Here is a 263-nt window from a genome sequence, read left to right on the forward strand (position 1 = left end):
TACCCCCTTACCGTGTACAGAACGTTGACGGGGTCCGCAACGACCATGGTTGGGGAACACTGGCTGTAGTTCGTCCACGACTTGTTGCTTCCTCCCAGCTTGAACCACGACCCCTCGCGTGTGCAGTATCTCGAAGCTTCACTCTGTGGGTCGAGAGAAAGGTGGGGGAGAAAGTGTAAGATTTAGATATTAGATATTTTGTTTTTATGGGGAAAAGATCGTGGTTTCTTGTACGTGTTAAGATGATGGGTAATGCTGGGATT

At 48.7% G+C, this 263-nt stretch overlaps 1 protein-coding gene across 1 annotated transcript in view; it reads right to left on the minus strand.

The window, feature by feature from the left end:
* Window positions 1-263, minus strand: part of LOC119588128 (secretin receptor-like) — a gene marked incomplete in the record, with an annotated part of 160,037 nt that overhangs the window by 82,299 nt on the left and 77,475 nt on the right. The window contains 1 exon segment of the mRNA XM_037936835.1: window positions 12-143. Within this exon segment, the coding sequence (XP_037792763.1) occupies window positions 12-143 (132 nt within the window).

This window comes from Penaeus monodon, chromosome 23 (assembly GCF_015228065.2).
Source record: "Penaeus monodon isolate SGIC_2016 chromosome 23, NSTDA_Pmon_1, whole genome shotgun sequence".
NCBI lineage: Eukaryota > Metazoa > Arthropoda > Malacostraca > Decapoda > Penaeidae > Penaeus > Penaeus monodon.